At 48.8% G+C, this 25,578-nt stretch overlaps 1 protein-coding gene across 1 annotated transcript in view; it reads right to left on the bottom strand.

The window, feature by feature from the left end:
• LOC140108458 (cell adhesion molecule CEACAM1-like) overlaps window positions 1-24,668 on the bottom strand; it is a gene marked incomplete at its 5' end in the record, with an annotated part of 96,172 nt that extends 71,504 nt beyond the window's left edge. The window contains 7 exons of the mRNA XM_072131748.1: window positions 1,080-1,097; window positions 4,439-4,521; window positions 10,881-11,000; window positions 14,519-14,836; window positions 15,591-15,830; window positions 17,031-17,306; window positions 24,381-24,668. Coding sequence (XP_071987849.1) covers window positions 1,080-1,097; window positions 4,439-4,521; window positions 10,881-11,000; window positions 14,519-14,836; window positions 15,591-15,830; window positions 17,031-17,306; window positions 24,381-24,668 — 1,343 coding nt within the window. The remainder of the gene's footprint in view (window positions 1-1,079; window positions 1,098-4,438; window positions 4,522-10,880; window positions 11,001-14,518; window positions 14,837-15,590; window positions 15,831-17,030; window positions 17,307-24,380) is intronic.
• Window positions 24,669-25,578: the final 910 nt, after the last annotated feature.

Here is a 25,578-nt window from a genome sequence, read left to right as displayed (position 1 = left end):
TCTTAGTGACTCCCTCCACAGCGCATTATACACGGACAATGCACTTACATGCACCAGGAAGAAGAAGGTGAACTCCGGGGACCTGAGCGGGGAAGCGACACATGCAGGATATCGGGTGCAGGATCTTAGTGACTCCCCGCACAGCACATTATACACGGACAATGCACTTACATGCACCAGGAAGAAGAAGGTGAACACCGGGGACCTGAGCGGGGAAGCGACACATTCGGGCGCAAGATCTTCTTTGCGGCACAACGTATTATGCACGGACAATGCACTTTCGGGAACTCCTCTGGATCGGGTAAGTAAATGTGCCCCATTGTTTCTCAGCCGCACTGAAAACGGAGGAGCTACATTTCAGGCAGTGAGAGTCCAGTCTTTTCTGTGTTACTAATCGCACTTCGCAGTGACGGTATAAAATATTCCAGGCCGTGTCCTGGGAAGTGAGTGAAAACTTCCAAATGTGGTGAAATTGGTGATAAAACGCACTTGCTTGGGCTTTTACCCTGAGCCCAAATGAGGCGTCTCCGGTATCCTTTGGGTCGGTGCGATCGCGGGGACGCTGCATTTATCCATCTTTTGCCGCTAATAACTTTTTCTGCTCGGAGCGGTGCGAGGCGACATTAATTGCGGAATGAGCTGACGTCTTATTTGCTTCCATTTTGGAGACTATCTGAACTTTTGTTCTCTTTTTATTACTTTTATATGTTACAAAATGAGAGAAAAGTGGAGTTTTGGACACTTAGGCGCAAATGTATTTACAGGTTTCAATGTCGGAAATAACCGTTATTTTGTATCGCTGGATCAAACATTTTGGGACATGGGAAAACCTGACAAGTTGATGATCTTTACTGTTTATTTTTATATCAGTTCTAGGGATTGGGGGGTGAATTGAATTTACTTTTTTTTACTATTTTTCAGCCCCCCCCCCAGGGTACTTTAACCTCACGTTGTCTGATTGATCCTACAGTACAGCAGTATATGAGGATTTTACCCATCATCTATTACACAAGACACGGGCGGGGGGGGGCATTATCTCCATAATAGTTGATGTAAGAAATAACACAGGGGGCACTTACCTCATAGGTGGGATCCACCTGCAAATAGAGAAGACACAGAGCATTAGGAGACATGGGAACAGCCGTGGTCTTTGGTTTCCCCCTCTCCCCCTGACAATCTTGTAATAACCGGGTTCTGTGCCGGCGGCGGCCGCGCTAAGGGGGAATAATTAGACAACAATTCAAAACACCAGGCAGAAATGTGTTGTCTGCTGGGGGGTGGGGGGGGGGGCTGTAAAAAACTTTTTAAAAAGTTACCTCCTCCGTCGCTCCCGTCTCCCATATTCCCGTGGCCGTATTCCTGTTCCACCATTGAATCTCTCAGCTGGGAGCGTCTGTAAACAGGGCGAGGCACTGGCGGGCGGCGCGGGAGGACGGGAGGCGCGGAGGAAGGAAGTACAAGTTTGGGTTTTTTACAATGTTACAATTTTTGAAAATCCAGGACAACCCCTTTAATAGACCCCCCCCCCCCCATGACCCCTGTATTCTTCCTATTCTGACAGCAACCAATCGCTCCCTCCTGTATTGTACTCGCGATACAATAACAATAACTCTTCTATCACATCGGGAATCACCCGACAAATATAAACCTTCTACATCTACAACAAAACTCAGGACCTGATGGTACAAAAGTTGGTTGATTTAGAATTTTTTTATTCAGAGAATCATTAATATAAAGTGATATAAACCAGATATCACCATAATCCTAACGGCCCGGAGGGGACGGGTCGCTGCATGATGGGCCGATAATAAATAAAATGCTCAAGTCACTGCAGGAATTACATTTATTTACAATCTACCTGAAAACAAATAAACGTTTTTCAATAAATTAAAAGAAACCTTATAAATGTTGCCACTGAAAAATACAACTCCTCCCACAACTCAACTCCTCCCACAACTCAACTCCTCCCACAAATCAACTCCTCCCACAACCCAACTCCTCCCACAACTCAACCCATCCCACAACTCCTCCCACAACTCAACTCCTCCCACAACCCAACTCATCCCACAACTCAACTCCTCTCACAACTCAACTCCTCTCACAACTCAACCCATTCCACAACTCCTCCCACAACCCAACTCATCCCACAACTCAACTCCTCCCACAACTCAACTCATCCCACAACTCAACTCATCCCACAACTCAACTCATCCCACAACTCAACTCCTCCCACAACTCAACTCCTCCCACAACTCAACCCCTCCCACAACTCAACCCCTCCCACAACTCCTCCCACAACCCAACTCCTCCCACAACCCAACTCCTCCCACAGCTCAACTCCTCCCACAACTCAACTCCTCCCACAACTCAACCCCTCCCACAACTCCTCCCACAACTCAACTCCTCCCACAACCCAACTCATCTCACAACTCAACTCCTCCCACAACTCAACCCCTCCCACAACTCAACCCCTCCCATAACTCCTCCCACAACTCAACTCCTCCCACAACTCAACTCCTCCCACAACTCAACCCCTCCCACAACTCAACCCCTCCCACAACTCCTCCCACAACCCAACTCCTCCCACAACCCAACTCCTCCCACAACTCAACTCCTCCCACAACTCAACTCCTCCCACAACTCAACTCCTCCCACAACTCAACTCCTCCCACAACTCAACCCCTCCCACAACTCCTCCCACAACCCAACTCATCCCACAACTCAACTCATCTCACAACTCAACTCATCCCACAACTCAACTCCTCTCACAACTCAACTCCTCTCACAACTCAACTCCTCCCACAACTCAACTCATCCCACAACTCAACTCCTCTCACAACTCAACTCCTCCCACAACTCAACCCCTCCCACAACTCAACCCACAAATCAACTCCTCCCACAACCCAACTCATCCCACAACTCAACTCCTCTCACAACTCAACCCCTCCCACAACTCAACCCCTCCCACAACTCCTCCCACAACCCAACTCCTCCCACAACCCAACTCCTCCCACAACCCAACTCCTCCCACAACCCAACTCCTCCCACAACTCAACTCATCCCACAACTCAACTCATCCCACAACTCAACTCCTCTCACAACTCAACTCCTCCCACAACTCCTCCCACACCATCTAAGGAATGTGGATATTTTAGAGCTTTACTAATGTAGTAATAGATTTCCACCATACAATTAATATTTCAAAGAAACCCTTTAAGGGGTTTTCCCACAAAGCAAGTTAGACCCAATTCAAAGGCTTCCCCGCTCATATCCTTGGAGGTGACGGAGACTACTGAGCGCCGCACTCGGCAATCTACATCAGTTGATATTGGGATTATTTTTGGGAGGGGCAGTAACATTTAGGTCTTTTACCTAGGTCTTTTACCTAGGTTTTGGAAATGTTCCATTGATTCCGCAGCCTAATCTCTAGTGGGCGGAGTCAGCTAAGTCACATTAACAGAATGACAATTAGCAATCAGAATTATCTCAGAACAGACGATAAGTGAAAAAACATAAGACCGGAGCCCCAGACAAGGTCTCTATTTATAGTTTTGACCTGTTCTGGAATATTCTGCTGAAACCAGCCAATCACAGCCTGCAAAGCCTCAGGAAAGATACAAAATGTTACACATACAATGTAAATTAAAGATTAGTTCTTTCGAGTTACACGTTCAGTGTAACACAATATAATGGCCTAATGTCCCCACTTGCTGCGGGATGAAATACAGCAGTATTATGGATCCTGGGATGTGGAAAAAGAACTTTATTACCTGGATATCTGAGATAGGGGCGAGTAGAGTGATCAATCCCACTAAGTCCATTGAGCAAGAACTCCAGGAGTGTATGAGGAGCATTAGTTTGGGTCACCCCTATGATACAGACATGGACTCCACTCTATGAGGAGCTGGTCCCATGGACAGTCTGATGGTCCTGCCATAGTAACGTATAGCAGGAGACAACCTCCTCTTACTCCATAGCTCCTGCTCGTGTGACTGTGTGCCCGGTGCAGAGTGTCACACATGGAGCCGCCAAGTCCCCGGACCTTACTACAGTCCTTACTGGAAGTGGGAAATCACCAATCAAGACTTTGCCTCCATGATTTTCCACCAGAGAAGTGACGCTGGGGGAGAATTTCTTGTAGGTAAAAGGTTGCGCTTGAAGAAAAAAGTGGAAGAAAGATGTTTCATCCCTGATCTGAGGGGCTGGAAGTATAAAGGCTACGGGCAGGAGACGGCCCCTAGAAATACATATCGGGGATTGTCTCCACTACGTCCCAGGGGTAGAGTAAGGATTCTACGAGTCTGGATCCAGGGATACACTTATTCTTATTTCTTAGAATTAGGATTTTGTAAAACTTGAGATTAGAAAGTAAAGAGTAGAGAGAGGTTTTATAACACAATATTGATCTGGACTGATCCGATGAGTGAGGGACACCTACCGGCACCGGAGGACAAGGTTCTGTGCGGCCGCAAGGAGATCCGGTATAAGGATTGGATCTTACTGCAGACTGAGGATTATCATCTGAAAGACGCCAAAAACATGGAAGGAGCAGGAAAATCATTCACATAAATCTGACACACGACAAGGACATAAATCTGGAGATCCGAGCACATCATCATATGGAAGAGCAGTATACGGTATATACAGTGCGGAGGGGAGAGAGCGGTAAGAGACATCACAGGAGGAACCTCAACTATGAGACAAAATGTGACCAGAAAATCTCATCGTCTGATTATGATTTTCATTGCAAATTATCGTCGAAAATTTGGTCCCCTGCAAACAAGAGAGATTTCTGCCTCTCACAGACCTGGAACTTTTCTCTTTTTTCTCATTGACCAAATACTTATTTTCCACCATAATTTGCAAAAAAATTATTTAATAATCAGACAATGGGGCAGATTTACTTACCCGGTCCGTTCGCGATCCAGCGGCGCGTTCTCTGCGCTGGATTCAGGTCCGGCCGGGATTCATCAAAGCAGTTCCTCCGACGTCCACCAGGTGGTGATGCTGCGCTGAAGTCCGCTGGAATGCCTCGAAATACACCGGCCTATCCAGGATGAAGGTGAGTGAAATTTTCGCAACACAATTTTTTTTAAAATGCGGTTTTTCCGAATACGCCGGGTTTTCGTTCGGCGTCGCGCGCATGCCAGGGGCCGATGCGCCACAATCCGATCGCGTGCGCCAAAAACCCGGGGCAATTCAGGTACAATCGGCGCAAATCGGAAATATTCGGGTAACACGTCGGGAAAACGCGAATCGGGCCCTTAGTAAATGACCCCCAATGTGATTTTCTGATTTTGTTTTCTCATTGGGGCTCATTTACTTACCTGGTCCTGACGCGATCCCGCGGTGTGGTGTCTGCCGTGATTCACTAAGGTCCGTGCGCCCAAGTTCCTGCATCCGTCGCTTCTGCCACGAGGTCTGCCGGGGTTCACCTTCCTCTTCCTGGTGCATGTAAGTGCATGTCTTGTGACACAATACTAAATGTTAGATCCCGCGCATTGTCTGAATCCGTCGGGTTGTCCCACGGCCCGCCCCCCGTTTTCTGTCGCATGCAAGCCGGCACCGATGCACCAAAATCCAATAGCGTGCGCCAAAGTCCCGGGGCAATTCGGCGCAAAACGGAAATAGTCGGGAAACCTGACGAAAATGCGTCCGCCGGCCCCTAAGTAAATGAGCCCCAATGTGTCTCTCATAGCTGAGGTTCTATGTAATTACCGGCCTCTCTTATCTTATCTGGTGTCTGACTAAATCCTTTCCTTCCCCGCTTTATATATATAAATAAAAAATCCACAGCAGAACAGCCAGAAAATATCAAAAAGGATAAATCTATGGCTGCCCCCAGACAGAAACTGACAAAATTCCATGTGAATATCAAAAGAAAGAAATAGGAGATCCCCAAAATAGTGAAACAGAATCCGGGAACTTTATTCCATAGTGTTACGTATCAGCTTCAACGGAAGCTTTTATCAAGATTGTCATGTAGTGGAGAGGTTATGTGATGTCTCTGTGGTGGTCTCATGTAGTGGTGAGGTTATGTGATGTCTCTGTGGTGGTCTCATGTAGTGGAGAGGTTATGTGATGTCTCTGTGGTGGTCTCATGTAGTGGAGAGGTTATGTGATGTCTCTGTGGTGGTCTCATGTAGTGCTGAGGTTATGTGATGTCTCTGTGGTGGTCTCATGTAGTGGAGAGGTTATGTGATGTCTCTGTGGTGGTCTCATGTAGTGGAGAGGTTATGTGATGTCTCTGTGGTGGTCTCATGTAGTGCTGAGGTTATGTGATGTCTCTGTGGTGGTCTCATGTAGTGGAGAGGTTATGTGATGTCTCTGTGGTGGTCTCATGTAGTGGAGAGGTTATGTGATGTCTCTGTGGTGGTCTCATGTAGTGGTGAGGTTATGTGATGTCTCTGTGGTGGTCTCATGTAGTGTAGAGGTTATGTGATGTCTCTGTGGTGGTCTCATGTAGTGGAGAGGTTATGTGATGTCTCTGTGGTGGTCTCATGTAGTGTAGAGGTTATGTGATGTCTCTGTGGTGGTCTCATGTAGTGTAGAGGCCATGTGATGTCTCTGTGGTGGTCTCATGTAGTGTAGAGGCCATGTGATGTCTCTGTGGTGGTCTCATGTAGTGGAGAGGTTATGTGATGTCTCTGTGGTGGTCTCATGTAGTGTAGAGGTTATTTGAAGTCTCTGTGGTGGTCTCATGTAGTGGAGAGGTTATGTGATGTCTCTGTGGTGGTCTCATGTAGTGGAGAGGTTATGTGATGTCCCTGTGGTGGTCTCATGTAGTGGAGAGGTAATGTGATGTCTCTGTGGTGGTCTCATGTAGTGGAGAGGTTATGTGATGTCTCTGTGGTGGTCTCATGTAGTGGAGAGGTTATGTGATGTCTCTGTGGTGGTCTCATGTAGTGGAGAGGTTATGTGATGTCTCTGTGGTGGTCTCATGTAGTGGAGAGGTTATGTGATGTCTCTGTGGTGGTCTCATGTAGTGGTGAGGTTATGTGATGTCTCTGTGGTGGTCTCATGTAGTGGAGAGGTTATGTGATGTCTCTGTGGTGGTCTCATGTAGTGGAGAGGTTATGTGATGTCTCTGTGGTGGTCTCATGTAGTGTAGAGGTTATGTGATGTCTCTGTGGTGGTCTCATGTAGTGGAGAGGTTATGTGATGTCTCTGTGGTGGTCTCATGTAGTGGAGAGGTTATGTGATGTCTCTGTGGTGGTCTCATGTAGTGTAGAGGTTATGTGATGTCTCTGTGGTGGTCTCATGTAGTGATGAGGTTATGTAATGTCTCTGTGGTGGTCTCATGTAGTGTAGAGGTTATGTGATGTCTCTGTGGTGGTCTCATGTAGTGAGGAGGTTATGTGATGTCTCTGTGGTGGTCTCATGTAGTGGAGAGGTTATGTGATGTCCCTGTGGTGGTCTCATGTAGTGGAGAGGTAATGTGATGTCTCTGTGGTGGTCTCATGTAGTGTAGAGGTTATGTGATGTCTCTGTGGTTGTCTCATGTAGTGTAGAGGTTATGTGATGTCTCTTTGGTGGTCTCATGTAGCGGATAGGTTATGTGATGTCTCTGTGGTGGTCTCATGTAGTGGAGAGGTTATGTGGTATCTCTGTGGTGGTCTCATGTAGTGGAGAGGTTATGTGGTGTCTCTGTGGTGGTCTCATGTAGTGGAGAGGTCATGTGATGTCTCTGTGGTGGTCTCATGTAGTGAAGAGGTTATGTGATGTCTCTGTGGTGGTCTCATGTAGTGGAGAGGTTATGTGATGTCTCTGTGGTGGTCTCATGTAGTGGAGAGGTCATGTGATGTCTCTGTGGTGGTCTCATGTAGTGAAGAGGTTATGTGATGTCTCTGTGGTGGTCTCATGTAGTGAAGAGGTTATGTGATGTCTCTGTGGTGGTCTCATGTAGTGGAGAGGTTATGTGATGTCTCTGTGGTGGTCTCATGTAGTGGAGAGGTTATGTGATGTCTCTTTGGTGATCTTGTGTAGTGGAGAGGTTATGTGATGTTTCTGTGGTGGTCTCATGTAGTGCAGAGGTTATGTGATGTCTCTGTGGTGGTCTCATGTAGCGGATAGGTTATGTGATGTCTCTGTGGTGGTCTCATGTAGCGGATAGGTTATGTGATGTCTCTGTGGTGGTCTCATGTAGTGGAGAGGTTATGTGGTATCTCTGTGGTGGTCTCATGTAGTGGAGAGGTTATGTGGTGTCTCTGTGGTGGTCTCATGTAGTGGAGAGATTATGTGATGTCTCTGTGGTGGTCTCATGTAGTGTAGAGGTTATGTGATGTCTCTGTGGTGGTCTCATGTAGTGCAGAGGTTATGTGAAGTCTCTGTGGTGGTCTCATGTAGTGGAGAGGTTATGTGATGTCTCTGTGGTGGTCTCATGTAGTGTAGATGTTATGTGATGTCTCTGTGGTGGTCTCATGTAGTGGAGAGGTTATGTGATGTCTCTGTGGTGGTCTCATGTAGTGAAGAGGTTATGTGATGTCTCTGTGGTGGTCTCATGTAGTGTAGATGTTATGTGATGTCTCTGTGGTGGTCTCATGTAGTGGAGAGGTTATGTGATGTCTCTGTGGTGGTCTCATGTAGTGGAGAGGTTATGTGAAGTCTCTGTGGTGGTCTCATGTAGTGGAGAGGTTATGTGATGTCTCTGTGGTGGTCTCATGTAGTGGAGAGGTTATAACAAGCCCCAAAGCAAATAGCGAAGGGACTGAGGACTGTAGGGGGTGGTTTCAAGCCTTCTGGTAGGCTGGTGGGGCTTGCCCCTTTACTCCTCCTGTGTGAGGTCACAGGAGGCGGTGTTTGGGGGCGGGTAAGGACCCGCCCGGTGGTTTTATAAAGTCCGAGAGCACGTGGGGGGGGCCTCTTTCCTTCTGCCCCCTGGACCGAAGAGGCGAGAAGTCACCCTCCCACCCTGCCCTCAGAATTATTTCTTTTCAGCTCTTCTTTCCTTGGTTCTGGCTGTTTCCTTCTGTTTTCCTACAGACGTCACAGCGAAGGCGGAAGTTACACAGGTCCTAAGGCGCTGGAAGATGCCCACATGCCGGCTGCAGGGCCGCAGCCGCCATTTCGGGCGAAGTTGGTTCTCAAGATTTTGAAGATGCCAAGCGGGCCTAGCAAGTTGGGAAATGTTTTAATTTATAACGTTATTTAATAATTTATCTTAGTTGTTAATAAACGCTGTGGCCTTCCCACATTACCCAAACATTTAGTTTCCCAGTCTGTTTATGGGTGGTTAGTCTAGGTACACGGTCAAGTACCAGACGGTTGGGTGGTTAGTCTAGGTACACGGTCAAGTACCAGACGGTTGGGTGGTTAGTCTAGGTACACGGTCAATTACCAGACGGTTGGGTGGTTAGTCTAGGTACACGGTCAAGTACCAGACGGTTGGGTGGTTAGTCTAGGTACACGGTCAAGTACCAGACGGTTGGGTGGTTAGTCTAGGTACACGGTCAAGTACCAGACGGTTGGGTGGTTAGTCTAGGTACACGGTCAAGTACCAGACGGCTGGGTGGTTAGTCTAGGTACACGGTCAAGTACCAGACGGTTGGATGGTTAGTCTAGGTACACGGTCAAGTACCAGACGGTTGGATGGTTAGTCTAGGTACACGGTCAAGTACCAGACGGTTGGATGATTTCTCAAACTACAAGGTCAAGTACCAGACGGATGGAAGGTTTATCAAAGTACACGGTCAAGTACCAGACGGTTGGATGGTTGATCAAGGTACAGGGTCAAGTACCAAACGGTTGGATGGTTGATCAAGGTACGAGGTCAAGTACCAAACGGTTGGATGGTTTATCAAGGTACAAGGTCAAGTACCAAACGGTTTGATGGTTTATCAAGGAACAGGGGCAAGTACCAAATTTAAGGTTTGGGTTTGTTAATCCCTACAGTCTGTGATGTTTCTGTGGTGGTCTCATGTAGTGCAGAGGGTATGTGATGTCTCTGTGGTGGTCTCATGTAGCGGATAGGTTATGTGATGTCTCTGTGGTGGTCTCATGTAGTGGAGAGGTCATGTGATGTCTCCGTGTTGGTCTCATGTAGTGGAGAGGTTATGTGATGTCTCTGTGGTGGTCTCATGTAGTGCTGAGGTCTTGTGATGTCTCTGTGGTGGTCTCATGTAGTGGAGAGGTTATGTGATGTCTCTGTGGTGGTCTCATGTAGTGGAGAGATTATGTGATGTCTCTGTGGTGGTCTCATGTAGTGGAGAGGTCATGTGATGTCTCTGTGGTGGTCTCATGTAGTGGAGAGGTTATGTGATGTCTCTGTGGTGGTCTCATGTAGTGTAGGGTTATGTGATGTCTCTGTGGTGGTCTCATGTAGTGTAGGGTTATGTGAAGTCTCTGTGGTGGTCTCATGTAGTGGAGAGGTTATGTGGTGTCTCTGTGGTGGTCTCATGTAGTGGTGAGGTTATGTGATGTCTCTGTGGTGGTCTCATGTAGTGGAGAGGTTATGTGGTGTCTCTGTGGTGGTCTCATGTAGTGGTGAGGTTATGTGATGTCTCTGTGGTGGTCTCATGTAGTGGTAAGGTTATGTGATGTCTCTGTGGTGGTCTCATGTAGTGGAGAGGTTATGTGATGTCTCTGTGGTGGTCTCATGTAGTGTAGGGTTATGTGAAGTCTCTGTGGTGGTCTCATGTAGTGGAGAGGTCATGTGATGTCTCTGTGGTGGTCTCATGTAGTGGAGAGGTCATGTGATGTCTCTGTGGTGGTCTCATGTAGTGGAGAGGTTATGTGAAGTCTCTGTGGTGGTCTTGTGGAAAGGTCACATGATGTTTCTGATGCTCCTGATTCCCTTTTGGGAAACTGTACAAGATTTCCCCTTCACCTAAACCATTTCACCAGATCTTTATTCAAACGTTTTCTATTTCCATTTGTCTTACCAATGTTTTTAGAATTTTTTCCATTTTTTCGGATTGAAAGGACAAGAACGAGTGCAATCAGCGCCAGAGTCGCGATGGAGCCAATGACTATCCCCGCTATGGCCCCCGCAGACAGAATTTCTGTAGAAGTAAAGCACAAGAACAGTTGAGGGCCTTATCTTTAGAGGTTAAGCCCAGAAGCTGTGGACCCCCCCCGCTGGGTTGTAGTTTTGTACGCGTCCTTGTAAATTACAAACTTTGAGTTTCCTTTTGTACTTGTAAACTTGAAAAGTTTGGACCTTAATTGATATCTAAAAAAAATATTTTCCACTTCTCCACCTTATAAAATGGTTGTAAGACTTGAGGGTCCAAACTATTGCCACTACCCCAGAGGGAACCCTTTAGGGTCCAAACTATTGCCACTACCCCAGAGGGAACCCTTGAGGGTCCAAACTATTGCCACTACCCCAGAGGGAACCCTTGAGGGTCCAAACTATTGCCACTACCCCAGAGGGAACCCTTGAGGGTCCAAACTATTGCCACTACCCCAGAGGGAATCCTTGAGGGTCCAAACTATTGCCACTACCCCAGAGGGAACCCTTGAGGGTCCAAACTCTTGCCACTACCCCAGAGGGAACCCTTGAGGGTCCAAACTATTGCCACTACCCCAGAGGGAACCCTTGAGGGTCCAAACTATTGCCACTACCCCAGAGGGAACCCTTGAGGGTCCAAACTCTTGCCACTACCCCAGAGGGAACCCTTGAGGGTCCAAACTCTTGCCACTACCCCAGAGGGAACCCTTGAGGGTCCAAACTATTGCCACTACCCCAGAGGGAACCCTTGAGGGTCCAAACTATTGCCACTACCCCAGAGGGAACCCTTGAGGGTCCAAACTATTGCCACTACCCCAGAGGGAACCCTTGAGGGTCCAAACTATTGCCACTACCCCAGAGGGAACCCTTGAGGGTCCAAACTATTGCCACTACCCCAGAGGGAACCCTTGAGGGTCCAAACTATTGCCACTAACCCAGAGGGAACCCTTGAGGGTCCAAACTCTTGCCACTACCCCAGAGGGAACCCTTGAGGGTCCAAACTATTGCCACTACCCCAGAGGGAACCCTTGAGGGTCCAAACTATTGCCACTACCCCAGAGGGAACCCTTGAGGGTCCAAACTATTGCCACTACCCCAGAGGGAACCCTTGAGGGTCCAAACTTTTGCCACTACCCCAGAGGGAACCCTTGAGGGTCTAAACTATTGCCACTACCCCAGAGGGAACCCTTGAGGGTCTAAACTATTGCCACTACCCCAGAGGGAACCCTTGAGGGTCTAAACTATTGCCACTACCCCAGAGGGAACCCTTGAGGGTCTAAACTATTGCCACTACCCCAGAGGGAACCCTTGAGGGTCTAAACTATTGCCACTACCCCAGAGGGAACCCTTGAGGGTCCAAACTTTTGCCACTACCCCAGAGGGAATCCTTGAGGGTCCAAACTTTTGCCCCTACCCCAGAGGGAATCCTTGAGGGTCCAAACTTTTGCCCCTACCCCAGAGGGAATCCTTGAGGGTCCAAACTATTGCCACTACCCCAGAGGGAACCCTTGAGGGTCTAAACTTTTGCCACTACCCCAGAGGGAACCCTTGAGGGTCTAAACTATTGCCACTACCCCAGAGGGAACCCTTGAGGGTCCAAACTATTGCCACTACCCCAGAGGGAATCCTTGAGGGTCCAAACTATTGCCACTACCCCAGAGGGAACCCTTGAGGGTCCAAACTCTTGCCACTACCCCAGAGGGAACCCTTGAGGGTCCAAACTATTGCCACTACCCCAGAGGGAACCCTTGAGGGTCTAAACTTTTGCCACTACCCCAGAGGGAACCCTTGAGGGTCCAAACTATTGCCACTACCCCAGAGGGAACCCTTGAGGGTCCAAACTTTTGCCACTACCCCAGAGGGAACCCTTGAGGGTCTAAACTATTGCCACTACCCCAGAGGGAACCCTTGAGGGTCTAAACTATTGCCACTACCCCAGAGGGAACCCTTGAGGGTCTAAACTATTGCCACTACCCCAGAGGGAACCCTTGAGGGTCTAAACTATTGCCACTACCCCAGAGGGAACCCTTGAGGGTCTAAACTATTGCCACTACCCCAGAGGGAACCCTTGAGGGTCCAAACTTTTGCCACTACCCCAGAGGGAATCCTTGAGGGTCCAAACTTTTGCCCCTACCCCAGAGGGAATCCTTGAGGGTCCAAACTTTTGCCCCTACCCCAGAGGGAATCCTTGAGGGTCCAAACTATTGCCACTACCCCAGAGGGAACCCTTGAGGGTCTAAACTTTTGCCACTACCCCAGAGGGAACCCTTGAGGGTCCAAACTATTGCCACTACCCCAGAGGGAATCCTTGAGGGTCCAAACTATTGCCACTACCCCAGAGGGAACCCTTGAGGGTCCAAACTCTTGCCACTACCCCAGAGGGAACCCTTGAGGGTCCAAACTATTGCCACTACCCCAGAGGGAACCCTTGAGGGTCCAAACTATTGCCACTACCCCAGAGGGAACCCTTGAGGGTCCAAACTATTGCCACTACCCCAGAGGGAACCCTTGAGGGTCTAAACTTTTGCCACTACCCCAGAGGGAACCCTTGAGGGTCTAAACTATTGCCACTACCCCAGAGGGAACCCTTGAGGGTCTAAACTATTGCCACTACCCCAGAGGGAACCCTTGAGGGTCTAAACTATTGCCACTACCCCAGAGGGAACCCTTGAGGGTCTAAACTATTGCCACTACCCCAGAGGGAACCCTTGAGAGTCTAAACTATTGCCACTACCCCAGAGGGAACCCTTGAGGGTCCAAACTTTTGCCACTACCCCAGAGGGAATCCTTGAGGGTCCAAACTTTTGCCCCTACCCCAGAGGGAATCCTTGAGGGTCCAAACTATTGCCACTACCCCAGAGGGTATGGCCTTGGATTGTCATTACTTTCTGGCCTTGGATTGTCATTACTTTTCTAAGGGAAAAAAACCTTAATATCTCAATTTTTATGGCCGAAATAAAGCAATTGGGGTAATAAAGATTTATATTAAGTGTTGTTCCCACATCTGAGATGAAATTATACACATGAAAAAGGAAAAAGCAGGTGTGTAGGGAACAAAAATGGGGGATGAAGCCCGCATGACGGGGGATACGTGGGGCAGCTGCTCTCCCTTGCCAGGAATATTCTTTTGGTAATGTAATTGTACACATTCATTGTCTGGGCTGCATTGTTTCTTCACCTTTGTATACCTCTATCAGTGTTATTTATCACCATCATTGTTTTCTCACCCCAGTCTTTCTTTACTCTGTTTACATGTATGACATTATATGTGGGGTATTGAGTTTGCCACCTTTATTTGGCGTTAGGGAGGATTTTGATGGGTTTTTAATTGATTGTAACCTTTGCCATTATACTCAATAAAGAATCATTTTTGTTCCTTACATGCCTTCTTTTTCCTTTTTCATGTGTATAAATTTTTATAGCCACAATATAAGGGTCCAACAACAGCAGGTCCTATAACCGCAGAGCCCCTCCCCCTGTCTATACCCAACTCTAACTGTATCCTCAGGGTCCTTTGCGTGTCTACTGCTAATCTACATAGAAGCAAGATCAGAAATCTCCCCTCACCTTCTTCTTCCACATCGAGGATGAATGTAAAGTAGTTGCTTCCGAGGGAATTCTCAGCTTTACACATGAACTTTCCACCAAACTCCTTCTTCATGTGCCGAATGATGAGAACTGATGAGAAGTCGTCTGAGATGACGGAGAGATTCTCACTGGTGGGGATTGGAGATGCAGATCTGTCCAGGTGGGTCCAGGTGAACTTTGCAGGTAAGATCTGGGTCTCCTGCGTGTCGCTGCTCAGAGTGATGGATAGAAAGCTGCTGCTTCCCTTCTTGGCTGTGGTGATGGTGTCATTGATGAATCCAGGAGATTGTGGAACATCTGAGAACATAGAATATCAGGGATATCATAGATGCAGATGGTGGACATCAATCAATAAGACTGTACTTGGCCTTTGAGGTCTATTCATGAGTTCACTTTGCAGTGCGTTACTGTCCTGAGCTCGGCACATATCCAGCAATGAGTAGGAGGTGGACCAGGTCTCCAATAATATCACAACTTCAAACCTCCCACTCAAAATGAGAAATGTTCAACTAGCGATCAATTCCTCTTAAACAAGGAATATCATCACAAAACCTCTATACAACATCATGTGGCTCCTCTCTGACCTATTGAGACGTGGACTCCAGAAGATCTGTGAAGAGGTCCTTATATCTTTTACATAAGCCGCGCATCAATAGTCCTTGGACAGCATAACCCTCATCATTTATCCCTATTTGTGGCAATATTGGTACTTACTAGATTCTTGGAAAATCCCATGAGATCTACCGGCTGGAAGATCCTTGGACCTAGTCATCCCCATCACACACTTTTCTGTATCTTCAGTTCCCTCGGTTTTTAATACCCACCTTGACCTTTCACCTGCTCTGAATATGCCCCCCTATATAAGAAGGGTGAGCCCCATGACCTGGAAACCTCCATAAATCCTACAACACATCACAATGAATGTCTCATCTCATGCAGGAGTCCTCCAGCCTGAAGGGTTCAGTCTCTGATCATATGGTCCCGGCCGGGGGTCTCCCTCCATGCTACTCAATAACCCCCAGAATATTTTATCATCTGTATCACTTCTTACCAATCACCAGAGAGCACATGGCGCTGGATTGAACATGGTTTCCAACGCAGGTCATCGTCCTTCCCAGAGACACTTGGTGGGGTGGCACGTCGGCTGTGATGCTATCAAATCCATTTTGGACGAGGCTTCCGTATCGCCAAATTAAAGTAGTGGTTGGGTTACCTCCGGGCCATGAACAGTAAAAGCGAAAACTTGGACCTGAACGCTCTGCTCCACACTGGATGTCTCCATCTGGAAGCCCTGGAGGTAGAAACATTCATGTTAAAGTCATGAGGAGAGGTCCGGGCAGGGTGGAGGGCTCTACCCTACATCTCGTCTGGATTCTGCCGTTATACTTTAGTGCTTCGATGTCCCGGACACGTCCATACCCCCTGCTCTATCATATGTGTAGAGAAATATCTGGTGTGACCTCCATCAGTTCTTCTCATTACACTTACAGACAATTTCTGAATGTGATGAGAAGGTTGTCCTGGACCAGTGCTGAGTGGACGTGAAGTGTTCCGGTCCCTGCTGAACATTGAGAGTTTGGGTCCCTGAACCAGACTCTGACTTCAACCAAAAGTTTGAGTTTGGCGTTTGGCTCAGACTTCTCCAAGCACTGGTTGGTCCCACCCAGTCCTGAGCTGATGGCACAGCTGGACATCTCTGGACTGTGAAGTGAGAACGATGGGTCTTCCATCTGCTGCGCTTAGTCCTTAGGTGACCCCTGCATCTATGGTCCTTTACATCACTTGTGCCTCAGGTCCTTGTGCTGCTTCAGAAGAACTTCACCTCTTAAAATCTCAGTTTGATTTAAAATATTTTCTAGGGAAGAAGCTTCTGATGGCTGTGCTCAGTCTTGTCATCATTGGTGATGTGAGGGCCTGTTAGAAGTCGCAATTTTAGAAATTTGTTGTTAACTATTTAACTACCTGTGGCAAAGTCACCAGTGCCATTTCGCGGCAGCCATTGAGTCTTCGTTCCCGATGGATCGTGCCAGCGCCAATCATGGCCGTTAACGACAGAAAGCAAATGTTTGACCGAAACAGGACCAAAACTTCTGATTAATTACGACCCTTGGCGGCTTAGGTCCGCTCACCACTACTCATGATGTGTGACCTGTGACCTGAGACTGTGCTCCACTAACTCCACTTTGCAGCAGTTTGTTCCTCCTCCACAGATGTTGTGATGAGCGACTGACTCCATAAAACCTTACACATAGAAATCATGATGATCATGTGTCATTATAGGCCTTGAGCGATCCATATCGTTGAGTTGTACAGGAAGTAGAATACTACAGATTGTCTACATAAGATCCTTATACTGAGTCTCTACATAACATGTCCAGGGATTTTGAACCAGAAAGGTTTAGGAGCCTCCTCCTTCCCTCGTCTTGCGGGGCCCGGTCCAGTTGCACCTATAGACAATACACACCCGTCTACATGATACACACATACTCACATGATAGGGAAATGTTGTTACTAATTTCAGAGCTCAGATAGTTGGAGACTCTGCAGGAGAAGGCTCCTCCATCGCTCCTCATGACAGGACTGATCACAAGGGTTGAGTTATTATCCATCAGCTTATATCGGGGGTCATCAGGTAAGGGAGATCCATCCAGCATCCAGGAGTAGCTGAGATCTGTGCCATAGGAAGAACATCTGAGAGACACGGCCTCCTTCCCAGCAATGACAGGACCAGAGACGTTACTGCGAAGAGTCACTCCGGAAACAGGAACTGAAGAAATAAAAATTATACAAAAGCATTAATACTCTCCAATGGATGTAAATGTAGAAATGACAGATGGTAGAAAATATTTCATTTCCTTCTCTTCTTGTATAGATTGATGTTCTCTATTCTGCTGGTTTTTGGATTTTCCTGACCATGTAAGTGCATGTACTATGTAACTGTGTCATGTGCTTTACGAATATGATGATTACATAAGTAATGTCCCGGTGTACGGGTCATCACTAAATTCCCTGGTCGGCTTGAGAGGGTCTAGTAAGCTCTCTAATGCCACCTTTACATTTCCTTCCTCTTTAAGGAGCCAATTCCAAACTTCTAGGTGATTTTTCTACATTTTTCTTCCTTGTTTCTTCAGAGAGATAAATCTCTGCATAGGGATCGCTGCCCAAGTAGCAGAGCCAACCTGGCACCTACTGCACGCCTTCTGACCACTGGATCAAGGCTGAGGTCATCTTAAATTCTTCTGCTCAATGGAATCATTGCCACTGCCAACCAATCCACCGCTCCATGTGCTGTTATCAGCCTGAAACCTGTTGCTGTGCGTGTCTGCCGTTAACTCATCCCTGACCGCCCACTGACGAAAGACATCAGCAAGCAAAGGTCCTGCGTCTGCAGCGACGCCTTTTTATGTTGCTGAAGTTTTGAAGACACATGCAAGATAACGGGCGCAGGATCTTAGTGACTCCCCGCACAGCGCATTATACACGGACAATGCACTTACATGCACCAGGAGGAAGAAGGTGAACTCCGGGGACCTGAGCGGGGAAGTGACACATGCAGGATATCGGGCGCAGGATCTTAGTGACTCCCCGCACAGCGCATTATACACGGACAATGCACTTACATGCACCAGGAAGAAGAAGGTGAACTCCAGGGACCTGAGCGGGGAAGTGACACATGCAGGATATCGGGTGCAGGATCTTAGTGACTCCCTGCACAGCGCATTATACACGGACAATGCACTTACATGCACCAGGAAGAAGAAGGTGAACTCCTGGGAACTGAGCGGGGAAGTGACACATGCAGGATATCGGGTGCACGATCTTAGTGACTCCCCACACAGCGCATTATACACGGACAATGCACTTACATGCACCAGGAAGAAGAAGGTGAACTCCAGGGACCTGAGCGGGGAAGCGTCACATGCAGGATATCGGGGGCAGGATCTTAGTGACTCCCCGCACAGCACATTATACACAGACAATGCACTTACATGCACCAGGAAGAAGAAGGTGAACTCCGGGGACCTGAGCGGGGAAGCGACACATGCAGGATATCGGGAGCAGGATCTTAGTGACTCCCCGCACAGCGCATTATACACGGACAATGCACTTACATGCACCAGGAAGAAAAAGGTGAACTCCAGGGACCTGAGCGGGGAAGCGACACATGCAGGATATCGGGCGCAGGATCTTAGTGACTCCCCGCACAGCGCATTATACACGGACAATGCACTTACATGCACCAGGAAGAAGAAGGTGAACTCCGGGGACCTGAGCGGGGAAGTGACACATGCAGGATATCGGGTGCAGGATCTTAGTGACTCCCCGCACAGCGCATTATACACGGACAATGCACTTACATGCACCAGTAAGAAGAAGGTGCACTCCGGGGACCTAAGCGGGGAAGCGACACATGCAGGATATCGGGGCAGGATCTTAGTGACTCCCTGCACAGTGCATTATACACGGACAATGCACTTACATGCACCAGGAAGAAGAAGGTGAACTCCAGGGACCTGAGCAGGGAAGCAACACATGCAGGATATCGGGCGCAGGATCTTAGTGACTCCCCGCACAGCGCATTATACACGGACAATGCACTTACATGCACCAGGAAGAAGAAGGTGAACTCCAGGGACCTGAGCGGGGAAGCGACACATGCAGGGTATCAGGTGCAGGATCTTAGTGACTCCCCGCACAGCACATTATACACGGACAATGCACTTACATGCACCAGGAAGAAGAATATGAACTCCAGGGACCTGAGCGGGGAAGCGACACATGCAGGATATCGGGTGCAGGATCTTAGTGACTCCCCGCACAGCGCATTATACACAGACAATGCACTTACATGCACCAGGAAGAAGAAGGTGAACTCCAGGGACCTGAGCGGGGAAGTGACACATGCAGGATATCGGGCGCAGGGTCTTAGTGACTTCCCGCAAAGCACATTATACACATACAATGCACTTACATGCACCAGGAAGAAGAAGGTGAACTCCGGGGACCTGAGCGGGGAAGTGACACATGCAGGATATCGGGTGCAGGATCTTAGTGACTCCCTGCACAGCGCATTATACACGGACAATGCACTTACATGCACCAGGAAGAAGAAGGTGAACTCCAGGGACCTGAGAGGGGAAGCGACACATGCAGGATATCGGGGGCAGGATCTTAGTGACTCCCTGCACAGCGCATTATACACGGACAATTCACTTACATGCACCAGGAAGAAGAAGGTGAACTCCAGGGACCTGAGCGGGTAAGTGACACATGCAGGATATCGGGTGCAGGATCTTAGTGACTCCCCGCACAGCGCATTATACACGGACAATGCACTTACATGCACCAGGAAGAAGAAGGTGAACTCCGGGGACCTGAGCGGGGAAGTGACACATGCAGGATATCGGGTGCATGATCTTAGTGACTCCCTGCACAGCGCGTTATACACGGACAATGCACTTACATGCACCAGGAAGAAGAAGGTGAACTCCGGGGACCTGAGCGGGGAAGCGACACATGCAGGATATCGGGCGCAGGATCTTAGTGACTCCCCGCACAGCGCATTATACACGGACAATGCACTTACATGCACCAGGAAGAAGAAGGTGAACTCCAGGGACCTGAGCAGGGAAGTGACACATGCAGGATATCGGGCGCAGGATCTTAGTGACTCCCCGCACAGCGCATTATACACGGACAATGCACTTACATGCACCTGGAAGAAGAAGGTGAACTCCAGGGACCTGAGCGGGGAAGTGACACATGCAGGATATCGGGCACAGGATCTTAGTGACTCCCCGCACAGCGCATTATACACGGACAATGCACTTACATGCACCAGGAAGAAGAAGGTGAACTCCTGGGAACTGAGCGGGGAAGTGACACATGCAGGATATCGGGGGCAGGATCTCAGTGACTCCCCGCACAGCACATTATACACAGACAATGCACTTACATGCACCAGGAAGAAGAAGGTGAACTCCGGGGACCTGAGCGGGGAAGCGACACATGCAGGATATCGGGAGCAGGATCTTAGTGACTCCCCGCACAGCGCATTATACACGGACAATGCACTTACATGCACCAGGAAGAAGAAGGTGAACTCCAGGGACCTGAGCAGGGAAGCGACACATGCAGGATATCGGGCGCAGGATCTTAGTGACTCCCCGCACAGCGCATTATACACGGACAATGCACTTACATGCACCAGGAAGAAGAAGGTGAACTCCGGGGACCTGAGCGGGGAAGTGACACATGCAGGATATCGGGCGCAGGATCTTAGTGACTCCCCGCACAGCGCATTATACACGGACAATGCACTTACATGCACCAGGAAGAAGAAGGTGAACTCCGGGGACCTGAGCGGGGAAGTGACACATGCAGGATATCGGGGCAGGATCTTAGTGACTCCCCGCACAGCGCATTATACACGGACAATGCACTTACATGCAACAGGAAGAAAAAGGTGAACTCCAGGGACCTGAGCGGGGAAGTGACACATGCAGGATATCGGGTGCAGGATCTTAGTGACTCCCCGCACAGCGCATTATACACGGACAATGCACTTACATGCACCAGGAAGAAAAAGGTGAACTCCAGGGACCTGAGCGGGGACGTGACACATGCAGGATATCGGGGGGAGGATCTTAGTGACTCCCCACACAGCGCATTATACACGGACAATGCACTTACATGCACCAGGAAGAAGAAGGTGAACTCCAGGGACCTGAGCAGGGAAGCAACACATGCAGGATATCGGGCGCAGGATCTTAGTGACTCCCCGCACAGCGCATTATACACGGACAATGCACTTACATGCACCAGGAAGAAGAATATGAACTCCAGGGACCTGAGCGGGGACGTGACACATGCAGGATATCGGGCGCAGGATCTTAGTGACTCCCCGCACAGCGCATTATACACGGACAATGCACTTACATGCACCAGGAAGAAGAATATGAACTCCAGGGACCTGAGCGGGGAAGTGACACATGCAGGATATCGGGCGCAGGATCTTAGTGACTCCCTGCACAGCACATTATACACGGACAATGCACTTACATGCACCAGGAAGAAGAAGGTGAACTCCGGGGACCTGAGCGGGGAAGCGACACATGCAGGATATCGGGGCAGGATCTTAGTGACTCCCCGCACAGCGCATTATACACGGACAATGCACTTACATGCACCAGGAAGAAGAAGGTGAACCCCAGGGACCTGAGCGGGGAAGCGACACATGCAGGATATCGGGGGCAGGATCTTAGTGACTCCCTGCACAGCACATTATACACAGACAATGCACTTACATGCACCAGGAAGGAGAAGGTGAACTCCAGGGACCTGAGAGGGGAAGTGACACATGCAGGATATCGGGTGCAGGATCTTAGTGACTCCCCGCACAGCGCATTATACACGGACAATGCACTCACATGCACCAGGAAGAAGAAGGTGAACTCCAGGGACCTGAGCGGGGAAGTGACACATGCAGGATATCGGGTGCAGGATCTTAGTGACTCCCCGCACAGCGCATTATACACGGACAATGCACTTACATGCACCAGGAAGAAGAAGGTGAACTCCAGGGACCTGAGCGGGGAAGTGACACATGCAGGATATCGGGCGCAGGATCTTAGTGACTCCCCGCAGAGCGCATTATACACAGACAATGCACTTACATGCACCAGGAAGAAGAAGGTGAACTCCAGGGACCTGAGCGGGGAAGTGACACATGCAGGATATCGGACGCAGGATCTTAGTGACTCCCCGCAGAGCGCATTATACACAGACAATGCACTTACATGCACCTGGAAGAAGAAGGTGAACTCCAGGGACCTGAGCGGGGAAGTGACACATGCAGGATATCGGGGACAGGATCTTAGTGACTCCCCGCACAGCGCATTATACACGGACAATGCACTTACATGCACCAGGAAGAAGAAGGTGAACTCAGGGGACCTGAGCGGTGAAGTGACACATGCAGGATATCGGGTGCACGATCTTAGTGACTCTCCGCACAGCGCATTATACACGGACAATGCACTTACATGCACCAGGAAGAAGAAGGTGAACTCCGAGGACCTGAGCGGGGAAGTGACACATGCAGGATATCGGGCGCTGGATCTTAGTGACTCACCGCACAGCGCATTATACACGGACAATGCACTTACATGCACCAGGAAGAAGAAGGTGAACTCCGGGGACCTGAGCGGGGAAGTGACACATGCAGGATATCGGGGCACGATCGCAGTGACTCCCTGCACAGCGCATTATACACGGACAATGCACTTACATGCACCAGGAAGAAGAAGGTGAACTCCAGGGACCTGAGCGGGGAAGCGACACATGCAGGATATCGGGCGCAGGATCTTAGTGACTCCCCGCACAGCGCATTATACATGGACAATGCACTTACATGCACCAGGAAGAAGAAGGTGAACTCCGGGGACCTGAGCGGGGAAGTAACACATGCAGGATATCGGGTGCACGACCTTAGTGACTCCCCGCACAGCGCATTATACACGGACAATGCACTTACATGCACCAGGAAGAAGAAGGTGAACTCCAGGGACCTGAGCGGGGAAGTGACACATGCAGGATATCGGGCGCAGGATCTTAGTGACTCCCCGCACAGCGCATTATACACGGACAATGCACTTACATGCACCAGGAAGAAGAAGGTGAACTCCGGGGACCTGAGCAGGGAAGCGACACATGCAGGATATCGGGCGCAGGATCTTAGTGACTCCCCGCACAGCGCATTATACACGGACAATGCACTTACATGCACCAGGAAGAAGAAGGTGAACTCCAGGGACTTGAGCGGGGAAGTGACACATGCAGGATATCGGGTGCAGGATCTTAGTGACTCCCCGCACAGCACATTATACACGGACAATGCACTTACATGCACCAGGAAGAAGAAGGTGAACTCCAGAGACCTGAGCGGGGAAGCGACACATGCAGGATATCGGGTGCAGGATCTTAGTGACTCCCCGCACAGCACATTATACACGGACAATGCACTTACATGCACCAGGAAGAAGAAGGTGAACTCCGGGGACCTGAGCGGGGAAGTGACACATGCAGGATATCGGGCGCAGGATCTTAGTGACTCCCCGCACAGCGCATTATACACGGACAATGCACTACATGCACCAGGAAGAAGAAGGTGAACTCCTGGGACCTGAGCGGGGAAGCGACACATGCAGGATATCGGGCGCACGATCTTAGTGACTCGTGGCAGTTGTGCATTCCAGTTGGACAATGCACTTTCTGTGAACTGCTTGGACCGGGTATGTAAATGTGGCCAAAATTTAACTTACTCCAGGATATCACTGTAATGGACCCAGTGGGGGTCACTTATTCGGGGCCCGAATCGTGCTTTTTCCTCGGGTTGCCCGAAAATTTCCGATTTGCGCCAAATTCCGCCGGGTTTTCGACACACGCGATCGGATTGTGGCGCACCCGCGCCGGCATGCATGCAACGGAAATCGGGTGCCATGGCTGACGGATTTGGAAAAAACGCAGTATTTTTTTTTAAAAAATGCGTCGCATGACACGCACTTACCTGCACCCGGCCCGGCTTGGTGAATATCAGTGAACTCAGACGGACTTTAGCGCAGCAGCGACACCTGGTGGACATCGGGCGCACGACCTTAGTGAATCACCAGAAGACACGAATCAGCGTCGGAGAACGCGCCGCTGGATCGCGATAGGACCGGGTAAGTAAATCTGCCCCAGTGTGACTTGGGATATCATTGTACTGGAGCCAGATTTTGGATGGTGATCAGAGTGTCCACCACATGACCTTGGATGACCCTGACCCCCCCCCCACTCTCACCTGCCACGTCCAGGGCTACATCCGGGCTCCGGGCGCTGCTGGCCGGGTTCACTATGGCGCAGGAGTAATTTCCAGTGTCACTGGCCAGGATGGGGTTAAAGTCGAGGACGGGACTGGATGCGTTGCAGGAAAGGCGGGGGTCACCGCAGGACAGGACCTCATTGTCCTTATAGAAGCGGAAGCTGCTGACAGACTGGGCTCCGGCATCACACAACAACCAAAGGTTATAGGAGCCATTCACAGGTCGGAGGTTAGAGGACTTGTAAAGGTCAGGGGTCAGGAGCGGATCTGCGAAATAGAAAAAGGGAAAATTACATAAATATTAACCCCTTTGTGACCGGTGATCATTGGGGCCTGAATGTTGTTGCTGTTCTTTTCTGCGCTTCTTTAAGTGACATCAATGACCAGGATGAAAGATTGTAAACCAAACACTGACTGACATCCTGGTGTGCGCTGCCTATGGCAGGAACTGCTCTTCTTTTTACTTCTTATTCTAGTTTTTTTTTTTAATAAAGGTTTTAAAATTATGCAAATGAGCCCAGGAGTCTCCAGATTCCATAGGTATTAATGGAGCCTGGAGCCTCTTAGGCTAATTTGCATAATGTATAAAGCCATTTTTTAATTTAAAACAAGGGCATAAAAAGCTTAAAGAAAAAGGAATGTCAGTACCAGAGAGGGGAGTCCAGGGTGTCAGTGCTTGGTTTACAATCCTTCATCCTGGTGATAGATCTCCTTTAAATGACAATATTTCTAGAAAAGCTTTACCTATCATAACAATGTTTACTTTTCTAATGACTTTTGAAACTATAACTAGTTTTATTACTTACATATTTATTTCTTCATACAATTTGCCAATAATTAACTTCAAATGTGTAAAAATAAGCTTTTTGTCATTTTTTCCAATTATAGTTTTTATTAATAAGTAATAACTTTTACCATAAATATCTTATAACTATGTGCAGCCTAATAGATATAATAACTATATATACACCACAGGTAGGTACAGGACACCACCAGGACTATACCAGGACTACATGTACAGTATAACAAGGGGAGGAGATAATAGATATAATAACTATATATACACCACAGGTAGGTACAGGACACCACCAGGACTATACCAGGACTACATGTACAGTATAACAAGGGGAGGAGATAATAGATATAATAACTATATATACACCACAGGTAGGTACAG

Source organism: Engystomops pustulosus, unplaced genomic scaffold (assembly GCF_040894005.1).
Source record: "Engystomops pustulosus unplaced genomic scaffold, aEngPut4.maternal MAT_SCAFFOLD_132, whole genome shotgun sequence".
Classification (NCBI taxonomy): Eukaryota; Metazoa; Chordata; class Amphibia; order Anura; family Leptodactylidae; genus Engystomops; species Engystomops pustulosus.
This window is presented reverse-complemented; position numbering and strand designations above follow the sequence as displayed.